General features: G+C 49.7%; 1 protein-coding gene across 3 annotated transcripts; it reads right to left on the reverse strand.

Moving 5' to 3' along the window:
* Positions 1 to 258: 258 nt before the first annotated feature.
* On the reverse strand, positions 259 to 8688 carry LOC115607483 (serine/threonine-protein kinase SBK2-like). Of its 3 annotated transcripts, none has more exons than XM_030484835.1 (4): positions 8596 to 8688; positions 2360 to 2555; positions 1420 to 1622; positions 259 to 1177 (listed from the first exon to the last, which is right to left on the reverse strand). In XM_030484835.1, the coding sequence occupies exons 1-4, from the start codon at positions 8596 to 8598 to the stop codon at positions 608 to 610; spliced, it is 972 nt and encodes a 323-aa protein (XP_030340695.1). In that variant the 5' UTR covers positions 8599 to 8688; the 3' UTR covers positions 259 to 607. The 3 variants fall into 3 exon arrangements, with proteins under 3 accessions (XP_030340695.1, XP_030340705.1, XP_030340685.1); XM_030484845.1 differs by lacking the exon at positions 8596 to 8688 and adding an exon at positions 5822 to 6462; XM_030484825.1 differs by lacking the exon at positions 8596 to 8688 and having other exon boundaries at positions 2360 to 2937.
* Positions 8689 to 12004: the final 3316 nt, after the last annotated feature.

Here is a 12004-nt window from a genome sequence, read left to right on the forward strand (position 1 = left end):
TCTTCTCAACGCCATCATCAGTCCCCAGCTACCATCTGCAGCCACGTGCTGGGAGCTTCCCAGCACCTCCATCCCACTGGCCTGAAGCCACCCTTCAAGGGTCCTGGTGGAGGCCCAGGCAGCATCCAGGGGTGGTCCCTGCCTTGTACTGGTTGTCCTGAGATGGCTGCAGGCTCTGTCATGCCCCTGCCTTCCCACATCAAGCAGGCCCCACAGACGTTTTATTATGAAGGAAAAAGAGCCACATACAGAAACACGAAAGTACATATTTTGCTCTATTTCAAGACAAGGCAGGTGCCGCAGCACCTAGAAAACACCTTGAAGTCCCTGTGGCCAGGAAGCGAGTGTGGGCTTCACACACGGACAGTTATTTCCAAAAGAAAGGAGATGTTTTCAAGCCCCAAGGAAGCACAAGGAGGTGGCACTGGGCAGCACTGAGCCATGGGCTGAGGACCATCACCTGGAGAAGGAGCTTGGCTCCATGGCAACAGAGAGCTTGCTCTCTGAGTCACCATAGCCTCTCACACCCAGGCCACTGTGGTGCCCCAGACTCTAAAGTCCCTTGCAGGGTGAGACCTGCCATCACTGCCCCTATGGGGAGCGGGCTCTAGGGCTTCACCGCAGCCTCCTCACTGTTCCCATTCTCCAGCCGCCAAGGGCAATTGACATAGCGCAGCACCCCGCTGACAGGGCCACGTTTGGCAGGATCTAGGGCCAGCAGGCTCCGCAGCATCAAGGCAGCCTCGGCTGTCAGGCGTTTCCAGTGGCGGGGCAGGTCCTCTTCCAGGCCTGTCTCCTGCCACTGCATGAAGTCCTCAAAGAATGGGTCATCTGGCAGGCTCTGCTCCCAGGGGAAGTAGCCAGTCAGCAGGCAGAAAAGCAGCACGCCAAAGGCCCAGGCGTCCAAGCTGGTGTCAATGGGCACCCCCTGGGCATCAGCGGTGTTGCTCAGCTCCGGGGCGGTATAGGGGATTACCCCAGCCACCAGCTTGAGCTTGGTACCCTTGGGCCGTGTAAGCCCGAAGTCAGTCAGCTTGATGCGCCGACACTCGGGATCAAAAAGCAGCACGTTCTCAGGCTTGATGTCACGGTACACGAGCCCTCGGCTGTGGATGAACTCCAGCGCGCTCACGAGCTGCTTGGCACACTGCTTAGCGGCTGGCTCAGGGATCCCGTCCTGCCCAGGGAGAGAGACAGGCAGTGCAGCGCACTCGTGACACCTCGGCAGCCCTGCTAGCTACGCTTTCACCTGCTTGCTCTGCGCTGGGGAAGACCTTTGCATTTCTGGTCTTGCAAGTCTGAAGCTGTTTCAGTGCTGTAGACCACAGAGAGACCAACAGCCCATTGCCTTTACCTCCCTCTGACCCAGCCAGCCAAATGCTACAGTCCCACTCCCCACAGTCTTGTATTAGCACTCACCCGGGGTTTGATGATAGAGATGAGATCTTTGTGCAGTGCTGGTTCATAGAGGAAGCCATAGTACTGGCTGGATTCTATGGCAATTCCAAACATGCCAATGATGGCAGGGTGGGTGGCGAGGGAGAGTGCCACGCAATACTCATACAGGAAGGTGTGCAGCTTGGTACTGGCTTTGGGTAGCAGCTTGAGGGCCATAGGAGTCCCTGGGAATGGGAAGAGTGGGTTAGACTCCCCTGAAAGTCACTCTCCTCAAGGCCGAACTGAGAGGGCACTGAGCAGCCATGGGTCTGGACACTCACAGCCACAGGAGGTGTCTGGCCCAAAGCTTTGTGTGGATTTATTCTGTGGACACTACATCTGGGAAGAGGCGTTGCCACTGGTGTGAGTTTTGAGCCAGTCAGTGCATGCACAGGAGCACTGGGCAGCGCCAGGGAAGTTCAGGCTATGTGAGCCCACCAGTCTGAACTGGGACTACTGGGAAGGAGTAGTGTCAGGATCCTGTGGGCACTCTTAGGCGTTAATGGCCTTGGCCAACCCCACCTAAGACCTCTACTTACACCCTCTTGTCCATGGCCCTTAGGGCGCCATTTAAGCTCAGGCGTGGGGCTTCGCTCCCTGGCTGAGCTGCATGATGGGAGTGCTGGTTTCCAGCTACATCACATCCATGTCGATGCCTAGCCCTATTGATCCTGACTTGTGGATTGACTTCCCGGCTTGACCCTGCATTTGCCTCATCACTATAACCTTACCTGATGTTCTGGGTTGTCCCCTGGGTGCAATGGGATGGTCCCTGGCTGGGGAGGTCCTGTCCCCAGCATTCCCGGGGGAATCCCCATGCTGCCTGGTGCCTGGCCCCAAGGAACCACCAGCCCACCCAACACTCTGGTGAGCAAAGAGGAGAAAAGGCATAGTAGTTCACAGGGCACAGTGAGTTCCTTACCTCTCTGCCTGTGGGTCACCAGCATCACATGGCCGTACTTGCCCCTGCCCAGCTCCCGAATAACCTTATAGTGCTCAGCCACCTCAGCGCGCACCAGGCTCTGAGCTGTGATCTCCAGGAGCTCCTCTAGCATGGTTGGTGCTGCTGTCCCTGCCGCTGCCGCAGCCACAGCAGAGCTCTCGGCCATCGATGAGTGCTGCAGAGACACCACAGCCTGAGTCAGGAACATCACAACACGCACAGAGAAAACCAGATCAAATTCGCCACGCAAACCCTGCCATGGCAGGGGATGCTTCTGCCGTTTGGAGCCTGAGTACTCTCACAGCTGTGCTAGAGTTGAGCTTGTGCTTTTATACAGTACACCTATGGGCAAAGCCCCTTATCATACGATATGTCCCCGTATTGAAGGGAACCTCCATCAGCCCTCTAATCCTTTCTGGCCTCCAGACAGAAGTTTGACTCTCTAACTGTAGTCCACGGGGCCTCTCTTTTCAGGGGCCTGGATCACCTCTCTATGTCAGCTGTACTAAAGCTTGGCTTTCAGGCCTCCTCTTATTCTAGTCTCCAAGCTGCTAGACAACAAGCAAAAAAATTAACAGTGTGACCCAGTCCTCTTGATCTCCTTAGCCTAGTGCAGCAAGACCGTGTCTCTCTACTCAGAAACACACCCTTACTGCTTATTGCAGAAAGTCTTTCAGGTAGCAGCAGAGATGGACTTGCTCCTTAGGCAGCGGCACAGCTAGCCCATGGCAAAAAAGGGATTACTAGTCAGGCAGTGTGCTCCGAGCAAGCCAAAGGGACCTCAGTACCTCACATGCCTGCTGACATTTCTGACCCAAAGTCACTCATCTGTGCAGCCAAGAAACTTGGGCAGGAAGGAAGCTTGGACATCAATGGCATTCTGACCAGCTGCTTCAGACCCATTTCAGAGAAATGCTTTTCAGTCCCCCCAAGCCAGCTATAAGGCAACATTTTAAGGCACCTATGGCAGCACTCTCCCCCTGACTACCTCCCTGTGCATTGAGCACAGGCCCCCAGGCCTGGGAGACCCTCCTGCCTTTGGAGCAAGGTTACAGAACCAGAGTCACAGCATAGCTGAGGTCAGAATGTACCTCCAGGGATCACCTAGTGCGGTCTCCTGCTCAGAGGAAGGTTAGCTATAGTGGGTTGCTCTGGACTCGTCCCCCCCAGTTCTGATTATCTCCAAGGATGGAGACTCCACAACTGCTCTGGGCAACTTGTTCCAGTGTTCAATCACCTTTGTGGTAAAAACGTTTTTTCTTATGCTTAGATAGAAACTCTGTGTTTGAGACCCTTTTGTCTTGTCACTCAATACCACTAAGAGGACGCTGGCTGTGTCTTTTTTACAGGTATTTATGCACACCAATAAGATGATCCTGTCTAGCTTTCTCCTCTTGAGGCTAAACAAGTCCCGGATCTCTTTGCCTCTCCTTGTATGAGATGTTCCAATATCTTAATCATTTTCACAGACTGGATTCATTCCAGTATGTCCACATCTCTCTTCTGCTAAGAAGCCCAGAACTGGACCCACTACTCCAGATGTGGCCTCATAGCACTGAGTAGAGGAAGGATCATCTCCGTTGACCTGCTGGTAACACTGCCTAATGCAGCCCAGGGTGCACTCCAACAGCCTGAGGGTTGCAGGATTCTTGAATGTGTTGTAAACAGTGTGCAGTGAGACAGAGCTCTGGTGTAAAAATGGTGGCTCACCTCTGCACCTACAAACTCAGGATCTCTTCCCATCAAACATTCTGACACGCATGACATCTTCAGGGGAGGGAATAAGGCCTTACATTGCTAAAAAAGGAGTTGGCATCCTAGGAATACGAGTGGGAGCAGAAAGAATGAAGCCTTGTCCCTTAGTTTTTACATTGCTCTGTCTGTGTCCAGAGCTTCTTACAATTTCTTCAACTTCCAGCCTCCACTGCTGCCTAATCTGGTCATTCTGAAAAATCCACTAATTTAGCAACAGAATTATTTAAACCTAGGAAAACTACAAAAGGGCTGATTCTGTACAGGAGACTGGGACTGCTTGTGGGAGAGTTCCCCTTCTCTTCCCTTCCCTTCTTTCCTAGACTGCATTAAGTCTTATCCAGTTCAGAAGCACAAAGTAATTTGCCCTACTTTTCTTCAAAGGCTTTAGCTTGCTGTGAGAGCCAACAGCAGTGAAAGTTAGCAAAGTCCATAGGGAGTTCAACAATGAACAAGTGTATGCATGGGAGGGAATGAATGGAAGGCTGGTGAGAAACTCACAGTGAAAGGCAGTCTGGAAAGTATTTTAGAGATCTTGCTTTGATGTCCTCCTGCTTGCTGCCCAGCCAAACTGGTGTTGCCACATTTAAGTGTTAAAACAAGTAGCTGAAAGAGCGTTTTAAAGAGACCTAGCTAGGAATATTGATAAAAAACTTAAAATGTAATAGAGTTTTGAAAGGCACAGACCTTCCTTGATGTTAAATAGGCTAAAGCCACACTAAGTAGGGAGTGTAACAACAGAAGAGATGTCTGCTTGTCTTGTGCAGAACACATTAGATTTATATTTGGGGGGGGACGACACACCCAACTAAAAGATCTCTTCTGTAAGACAGTGTTCATCCTATATCAAATTCATGGTCATGTACAAGTTCTTGCCAGCAAATGGTTCACAATCTTCTCAGATAACTTAATTTCTCAAACTTGAGTTAGACAAAATTTCTTCCCTTGTAGGCTGGCCACCTGTTAGTGCTATCTAACCCAAAGGTTAGAATCTTCTCAGTGCACCTACTTACTGTATTAATCAATAATGATATAGTTTTTGAATATTTATTCATTAATCTGTTTTTATTTGTATTATTTATTACATGATTCATTATTCTATTTTTTTAATGATTCGTTCCTTCTATTTACTGTCTAAAAATTTGCTTTTGTAAATGGGAGAACATGCTTCTCTGAATATTTTTGGTTCTCACTCCAGCTTTGGGAGTCAAAACATTTCAGTACATAAGCTTTTGCAGTTAAAAATAATCCCCAAAACTTGTGTCCTTCCACTCCACGTTTCATGTGAACTGTGACATAGGTGCCAAGGATCCTTACTTCCATGCATGGCGCCCCTGGCATGGGAGGGCAGATTGGGTACAGAGCAGACCATCAAAGTGAAATAGCCAGCCTGGGAAAAAGATCAGCCAGAAGATATGGGTAGAGTGTCTTGCGGGACAGTGACAACACTGTGGGTCTGACCAGGGCTCCATATGAAGGAAGCCCCAGCTGTAGTCACTCCAGAACAGTCTGCAGGCTTGGCCATTGCTGCCCTTGAGGAAACTGATTACAGTACCAGTCCATACTTCAGGAAATAGCCAAAGCTGACAGGTCTTTCTCTGAGATGCCACTGCCATTAGCTAAGAAGCTAAGTGAGGTCCAGATTTGGGTCACCACTGAGTGGAGCATGCCTGGGTGCTCTGCATCTACCTCTGTTACCTTCTAGAGTGCCATCTGCCTTTGCAGAGTGACAAACACTAAGGAGGACGTCACCAGGGCTCTGGCCAAGATGCACTCACTGTTTGTCTGTGCTGTATTGAAGGCAGCAGGCAGGCTCCTATTCAAAACTGTTCTTTCATTCACTATCCTTCCTGTGCTTCATCCTTGCTACAGGTCTTTTTTCCAGGCTGTCAACATGTGAGAAACCCTAATTCCCCAGAAGAGTTTCTAATTACATCAGCAAGAAATTCACAACCTTTCCACAACCAGGAGATGCTTTCCAACTTCCTGAGGAGCTGAGGAGGAGCTAGCCTATGGACATACAGTGCCTTTTGGCTAGGTAATGTTATTCTGGTTCTTCAACCAAAATGATTAATATATTTGGTCCAGAAAAGCACTCCATACATGTCAAGAGCCAAGGGCAGTGTAACCTCTGTATAACAGAAACAGTGCTATGATGGCAGAATCACAGAGGTGTTTAGGCTGGAAGGGGACCTTTTGACATCATCTAATCCAATTCCCCATCTCAAGCAGCGACAGCTGAAGCAGATTATATAGGAAGGTGTCCAGTCAGGTTTCTAGTATCTCCACAGACGGAGACTCCACCACCTCTCTCATTGACACACTGAGAAGCTGCATTGCCTTATATATTCATGAAGACTCCAGAGATTTTCCAAATTAGTGAGCGTGTTGGGGGAAAAACTCCACTTCCTCTTCACGTCCCTTTCTGGCTGTTGCCTGCTGTGTTTCTACCTGAATACTTTCGCACCACCTTTAATAAATCCCGTTTTGCTCAAATGGATTTAGTGTATCAAGTAATTCAGAACACTTGGTGTCTCTGTTGTTATTAAATCACCACATTCATTCTGTCTAGGGACTGTGTAAGGACCCTGTCTGAGGGGGTTTCCCATCAACCTCTAAATCACTGGTAGGAGCTTGGAGCAGTTCTCAGCCCTGTATTGGTTCACACAGCACCTGCCAGAAACATCCCATTCACTGATCGTTCCCTGACAGCTGTCTGTACAAATTAATCCTGCCATTGGTCAAAATCAATAAGCCACACATTTTTAATGGATTTAAAAATAAGCCCAGTATAGTGGAAATTAATGTATTTTATTGGTGTCCTAACTCCACACAAATCGAAGTTCTTCATGCTGTTTTGTAGATAAAATGGGCACTATGTAAACCTAGAAATGTAGATCTGGCTTAGCCTCATTTTGCAGGCCTTATTATGTAGGATGATACAGAATTGCATCAGAAGTAATCTACAGTGATATAGATATACATCTTAATGATACAGATACAAGTCTAGAAGATTAATGCTGCAAGGGTTACTGATGTTATTTTGCATTCACTTTGCTGAATCGAATGTCCAGAAAGCATCAGACACAGGAAACATCAGCGGTGAGAGGCAAAATAGCATTTTCCAGATGCTAAATTTAGAAAATAAGCTTCACTGTTTAAAAAAAAAAAAAAAGGTATAGCCGCTCAGCTTTACATAGACTGAGACAGATGATTATAACAGAAGAAGAGATCTGTTCTGAGACGAAGTGTCTCTTACAGTGAACTCTGGTTTCTACAGAGGTTCCTACACACAGATGCCCTGAGACAGTCTGAAATTTAATCTCTGAAAAACAGCTGAGTTAGGAAAGCTGTATTTCTGAAGAGCTGGCCACCTGCTGATGACATCTTCACTAGAATTGAGAATACTGTGCACCAGTGGATTTTGTATTTTTATTAGAAATGCTTTCCTTCCATGTGCTCTGCTTTGCATTCTTATTTTGTTTCTTTTTTACGATTTTTTTAATGTAAAAAATACACTGATGTGAAAGGATGGGTTCTAGAGTAAATTTCCTGAACCCTTCCAGAGGCTAGCTGATAGGTGAACAGAATTAGCTACTGGATGTTTTCTATCTTTTTAACAGTATCAGTGAGACCACAGTTCAGCAAGCTTGTGCTGGTGTTCATGGTGTGATGGAAAACAGACTAGAGAAGAGCTATGAGAATGACAGAATGGCAATGGGGCTGCCAATTACAAGGGAAACTTCCTGGGGAGCAGTCTTTTTAGCTTATCAAACAGATAGCAAAGAAGTGACTCCATCATCTATGCGTACCTTTGTGGGCACTGGAATTTCACTAAAAGGGGCTCTCCCTTAGTAAAAGCATTATAATTAGTAAAAGTATTACAATAAAACCAATAGCTGAAGCGGAAATGAGGCTTCAATTGCAGTGCATATTTTGTGAAGAAGGACATTTATCCCTGAAAATCTCATCAAACAGTATGGAAGCATATCCTTCCATCTCTGGAACTTTTAACTTAAGAATGGCACTATTTTTTTTCCCCATGAGGTCCACTCTAGTGCAAACCACGTTTAATACAGGCAAAGGATCTGAACAGATTATCGCTGTGGTTGTTTCTGGCCTTTCTGGACAGGTTTATGGGCTTCTTTCTGAAAGTGGTCAGCAGGCTAATGCTTAATCTCACTGTGGAGAACTGCATGACCGTCCCCTTAGCAGAAATGCGTATCGCTCTTCTTAGGCAGAAACACCTAAGAGCCTCCCCAGAGAGAGCCCTGTAAGCAAGCAGTATACCACAATGTCCATGCAGCAGCCTCCTTGGGCAGAAGGTGGCACATACAATCTTGCAGGGACCAAGCCCCATCACACCCTCCTCCCAAGCAACCAGCCGCTACCACGGCACCATCCCGCTGGACACAACTGGACAAACAGCAACCTTTTGGGGCAGAGCCACCTAAGGAGCTCACCATCAACCAGATGTGGGAAATGGGTGCACTCCATGTTGCGCCGGCGTGCTACGCCGGAGTCTCCAAAACCAGTTTCTGACGGGTGGGTGCCCTCCTATGCTCCTGTCCAGCCTCCTTCATCCCACCACGGCTGCCACTTCTCTTCCCACACTTCTTCCCTGTCCGCACGAAGCCTCTCACCTTCTCCAGCAGCACAGCACTGACAGCCAGCCGTGGACCGCCTTGCTTCTCCCGCTGCAGCCTCTGGGCTGGGTTCAGCCTGCACAGAGCAGCCAGAGGGGGCTGCCAGGCATTACGGGGCTAAGCGTGACGCTCCGCCCCTTTCCCCTGCCTCTGGTAGTGGGGGCACGCTGCCTCCCTGCTGAAGGTGACCTCCAGGAGGGAAGAAAAGAGGGGGAGCGGCAGGAGGAAGGGAGCTATCCATCTGTCCTGTCTATGGAGAGGGAGGTGTTGCAGGCGTCGGGGTGAGTGGCTGTTTCTGTACTAGCCATACCATCATAAGCCCAAGGGACCCTTCAGCAGACCCACACTTTTCAGCCGCTCCCTCCAGCTTGGGCTCTCATTACAGCTGAGGGAGCAAAGCAGCTCCCCAGGCTGGTGCATGGGCCTTGCTCTGGGGCTGTGCCAAGTAAGAGTCCCTGATGGCAGTGCTCAGAATGACTGTGGGCTGCCAGAGCTTGCGCTTGACTACCAAGACAGACTGTGTCAGTGAGCATTAGAGACCAGGCACAAACCATGACTGCTTCAAGGTCCCTTCATGGAGCCCAGTGGGTCAGGCTCCTCACACACACCAGTACCATGGAGCATTATGCTGAAGCTGAAATTATTAATGGTAACTACAGTGACTTGCAGGCATTTCACCCATCTCACCCAGACTTGTGCCAAAGTCCACTTTCTTCCACTTGAGTGTGGAGGGGAAAGCAGCTCCTGGGGTCGTGGGCACAGTGCAGGTCCTAGATGTTGGCTCTGAAGCGCCGTTTTTTCTCCTGAGGAGGCAGATCAGTTTGTGTATCTGCAGCAGGGATGTGTGCAGCTGTGACACAGGCCTCCCTGTGCCCTAGAGCTGGGGCCACGCAGGGCACCTGTAAGGCTTGAACTGCCCTGATAAGCCTCTGCGCTCCCTCTGGGAGCACAGTTTTGTGAGGAAGGCTGATGACAGAGGTGAAAGACAATTTCACAGAAGAGAGCAGAGCAGCCCCCGTAACCATAAGTACTCTGGGTCTCCAGCGCAGGTAATTACCCTCTCTTCAGAGAGCAGGCAAGAAGATTCAGTCCTGAGTAGCACAGTCAGGCCCCCAGCTGTCCCTGTGCTTCTGGATAAGAGGTAGGGAGTGAGGTTGTGGTGCTGACGACCTACACGTCTTGTGCCACTCCAGCCTGCCCCTTCACACTCATTCTTGAAGGATGCTCCACAGATGGGGAAAGTCCTTCAATGTTCTGGATTAAAGCAGGTGCAGCGAAGAGACCTAATCAAGAAGGACTCTCCCACAGCTCTTTAATCCTCCTTTCTCTTCCCTTATCCCTCTTCCTTAGCGTACACACAACAGCCCACTTCAATCCCATCAGAATAGCAACAGTTCTTCAAGTACACCACATACACAGCTCTAAAGGATCAGGGTTGAATTCCTGTTAGTCAGTGCTCAAGTCAGTTGATGGCAGAGGTACGGTTGCAACTGGAACACTGCCCCTTCAAAGAGAAATTGGCCGGGCTCCAGCAAGCACCCGAAGAGCCCCTGAGGGGGCTGGCTGTTCCAACACACCATTATCAGGACACTCAGTTTCTCCAGTGTTGGCATTAGTGTGAACCCTTTTTCACGATATCCCTGGCTAATGACTGGTGATTTCCACAGGAGGTAGGTTGGGTGAGGAGGTTTGTACTCCTGTTTCAGAGCTACACAAACCCACACGGTTCTTTAGTTTCCATTCTGTACTGTAAGAGGCACCAACAGTATCTAGGATGATGGAAGATTTGATGCCGTTTAAACTCAAGAGAGCACTCTTTGGTGGTATGGAGGCTTATTAGCAAAGGCATGTGTGAGAGTAAGCTGCTGAAATAGACATCAAGCTCCTTTACCAGAATCTAAAATGGCACTGCTTTTTCAGCATCGTAGTCTATGACAATACTCATTTTGTCTGTATATATGCAAATGGACCATAAGCATTTACCTAGTACATCACTGATGGCAGCTTTTCAAAGCAGTCACAATCCCTTAGTTTCCAGCACTCAGTTTTGCTCAGCCCTTTTCAGAGCCAGCTTTGCCTGATGCTGGGATGGGAATAGCTCTTTGACTTTCCCCATTGCCTTCCTACTTCTTCTACTAACAATTTGGTGAGCTGCCAACACTTTCCTCCCCTCCAGCTTCAGGAGGCAGGCAAGCAAGCCATTCTGCAGGGCGCTGCAGGGCAAGGGGTGCCTCCTGGACAGAGAGCTGGGGCCCTGGGCCCTCCTCGGCGCAGGCAGGGTGCTCAGAGGAGTCCGCCAGCTGTGCCAACCATTTGTGCTGAGGTCATTCAGAGCTACCCCATCGCTGAGGAATCTGCTGGCCTCGTTCCTGACAGCGCCGTACAGCGTCCCACCTCGCCTGCCAGCTAACACAGCATGCTCACACTGAGCCCAGCCCTGCTCCGAGAGGTGCTTATTCACCATGCTCTCCAGCTTTGGAAAAGACCCTCTCACCCAAAGCCTCTGGTCACCCACTGACCACTGTATCTGCTTTAAAACAGAGCGGTTGCAAGAGGCAGTGTTAATCCACTGGAATCTGTGTGCGCTGATCCAAATGCCTCAGAGCAATGCTGGGGTGGTGCCCTTCCACCCCACCACAGGGACGGGGGCTCACAACAGCTGTATTTTTAACCTTTCCCATTGTAATATCTCCCAGCCTTTCCTCCAGGGCTTAAAACAATATACAATATCCAGTATCCAGGGTGCACATTAGGCTTCTTCCTGAAGCTCAATGACGTATTTGTCACCATAGGTACAGCCAGGGACTGTCCAGGTGGCAGCTTAGCTTAGCGCCCACCCTAGCCTGGTGAGATGGTGCCACCACAGGAGGCTGAGTTGGCTGGGGCTCTGCATGGCTTGGAGACAGACCCTGTGGAGGGCAGGGTTGTGGTGGGGCTTTGCAGGAGAAAAGGCTGGACTTGCAGAGGAAGAGTGGGACTTGGGTGGTGGGGCAGAGACAACCTGTTTTGCAGGAAAGCTGCCATTAGGGCAGAGAGAGGGGCCAGGTGCTCCTAAGCAACAGGGAGCCAGGAGACAAGGGAGATGACAAGGCTGGCAGGGCAAGGGTTCTCCAGCAAAGTCTTTTCCCATAACATTCCACAAGGTGGGAGCAGGACAGGCCCAGGGATGGACTCAGGTTCTGCTGAGAGTACGGATCATCAGGTGAGCTTGTGGTGATGAAGGAGG

The sequence above is a fragment of the Strigops habroptila genome, chromosome 1 (assembly GCF_004027225.2).
Source record: "Strigops habroptila isolate Jane chromosome 1, bStrHab1.2.pri, whole genome shotgun sequence".
In the NCBI taxonomy this organism is placed as follows: Eukaryota; Metazoa; Chordata; class Aves; order Psittaciformes; family Psittacidae; genus Strigops; species Strigops habroptila.